Source organism: Austrofundulus limnaeus, unplaced genomic scaffold, assembly GCF_001266775.1.
Source record: "Austrofundulus limnaeus strain Quisiro unplaced genomic scaffold, Austrofundulus_limnaeus-1.0 Scaffold106, whole genome shotgun sequence".
NCBI lineage: Eukaryota > Metazoa > Chordata > Actinopteri > Cyprinodontiformes > Rivulidae > Austrofundulus > Austrofundulus limnaeus.
This window is the reverse complement of record NW_013952508.1, coordinates 1,367,012-1,369,128: the sequence shown is the minus strand read 5'-3', so window position 1 is coordinate 1,369,128 and position 2,117 is coordinate 1,367,012. Positions and strand designations below refer to the sequence as shown.

General features: G+C 40.2%; 1 protein-coding gene across 2 annotated transcripts in view; it reads right to left on the bottom strand.

Moving 5' to 3' along the window:
* The window catches only part of atg10 (ATG10 autophagy related 10 homolog (S. cerevisiae)), an 8,477-nt gene that overhangs the window by 4,751 nt on the left and 1,609 nt on the right, over window positions 1-2,117 (bottom strand). Inside the window, exons 2-4 of one of the 2 annotated variants that reach the window (XM_014013839.1) lie at window positions 1,821-1,927; window positions 1,614-1,730; window positions 580-766 (exon numbers count right to left, since the gene is read on the bottom strand). In XM_014013839.1, the coding sequence (XP_013869293.1) occupies window positions 580-766; window positions 1,614-1,730; window positions 1,821-1,925 (409 nt within the window). In that variant the 5' untranslated portion in view covers window positions 1,926-1,927. Of the gene's footprint in view, window positions 1-579; window positions 767-1,613; window positions 1,731-1,820; window positions 1,931-2,117 lie in introns of both variants that reach the window. The other variant, XM_014013840.1, reaches the window with a different exon arrangement.

The following is a 2,117-nucleotide window of genomic DNA, read 5'->3' as shown; positions in this document are numbered from 1 at the left end:
CTGCTTTTGCTTTTATTGAATTCCTTCTGACAATTTTTGCTACTTTTTTGCAAATTGTAAATTTTTTCTAGTATTTTAGAAATATGTCTGCTTTTTTCTGTTAATTTTTTCTTTTTTGTGCTTCTTTCGCTATTTTGAGTTATTTTTGCTTCTCACAGTTGCTCTCAGCTATTTTAGCTTTTTATGCTAATTCAGCTATATTTTTGCTCTTTTTACTGATTTTCTGCCCTTTTTTTTGCTTCTTTCAGATTTCCAAGTTTAACTTGTAATAAAACTTTTGCTATTAAACATTTTCAGCTCAATTTCAGCAGCTTTCAGCTAAAGTTTTCAGCAACAGGCATTCAGACTAGCATTTTTGCAGGAAATGCAATTCTCTAGTGTGTTTTATTTTCTGTGTTGTTCCCAGGAAGAATAGTCTCTGCCTCAGCAGAGACTAATTGGGTACCATAAATAAAACTAAAACTTAACATACGGCAGATGATTTATTTCTGAAACTGTGGCATGAGAGGCAGCAGGTGATTCCCTGAAGTTTGACCAGCACTCAGTAATAACGTGATTAGAGGAGAAGCAGACACTAACCCAGAGTGAAGGCTCTGAAGTACAGCACAGGAGCAGCGTAGCTGCAGGAGTACAGGACGTGATACTCAAACTGAAGCACCGAGCTGCTGCTGCTGCTGCTGAGCTCAGACACACAGCAGCTGCTGTCTTCTTCATCCTCCGGCTCACCTGAGGAGCTGCTGGCATCAGGTGAGGCAGCGCAGACCGGCTGAGAACAAACACAAACAGAAAAACAATCCTCTGACGAATTATCAACTTGTGATGATTTCAAAATAAAAACCACAAACACAGACGTTTGTTGGTCCCCTTAAACGCAAATGATCAGTCCCAGAAACTGAATCAGGTTATTTGCCGTAGCGGAGCCTCGTGGGTTTTCCTCTATTGTCGTTTAAAATGTGACGGATGCTGTGACCAGAAAATGTTTCAAATGGTTTTTAATACCGTTCACACTGCATCCCATCAATAAGGGGGCGCATTTCGTCTTGCGTCCACTTCCTGGGAGTTTCCTGAACATTCTACTTTTTACTAACATTATCAGAATAAGAACACTTTATTGATCCCCGAGGGAAATTACAGGTATTTCAGCTGCAACCATTCAGATCAGAGACATGTGAAAGACAGAAATAAGCACACTAGAAAAAAAAATGAGTACTAACACCTGGGATTACAAAATAAACACACATATGTACACAAACAATATACAATAAAAAATAGAAACATGGATAATATGGATATCTAGAATATTCACATGATTCAGCCGTCTTTGTTTCTGCTCCATGTTCAGTGTGAGGATCACAACAACAACAAACTGTAGTTTGTTCACTTTAAAGAAGTTTGATCAAATGCTTGAAAATACATGTATAAATCAAATATTATTGGTTTCTTTAAAACCAACTAATCTGTTGATAGTATTTTAGTATATCTCTGTAAAATTAACAACATAATTGTTCCATATCTTGTTTATTTTATCACACACAGTTTTAAAGGCCTACATGACTGAATGAGTGAAACTCAGCTTTATGGGATGAATAATGTCTTCATGTGTACTTCAGTACCTGCTCCTCTTGTGGAGAGCTCAGGCCGGGGGTCCAGGTGTGTGAGCCTAGCTCCTCCTGTCTCTCTGGTGCCGGGGCTGTCCTCAGAGCGGTCTTCTTCAGGTAGCCTTCTGAGCCCTGAAATCATTCCAGCACATGACGCAGACTTTAGAAACTTTGCTTCAAATCTGCCCTGGGTTTGAAAACGCAAACACTCCTCCTCCTTACCTGGACCACTTCCCAGCTCCAGCCGTCTCTCAGCCGCTCCGACTGCTGCAAGAGGAGCCGACAGCACCGGTGGAACTCCTCCTCGTCCAGAACGCACCAGCTCATCTCTGCTTGGGAGCATGGAGGAGAAACAGGAGGAGAATAGGATTATTTGAAGGAATGCACATGGTGGATGACTCTAAGTTACTACCACAACAAATATTAGCTTTATACAGCGGGTAAAATAAGTATTGAACACGTCACCATTTTTCTCAGTAAATATATTACTAGAGGTGCTAATGACATGAAATTTTCACC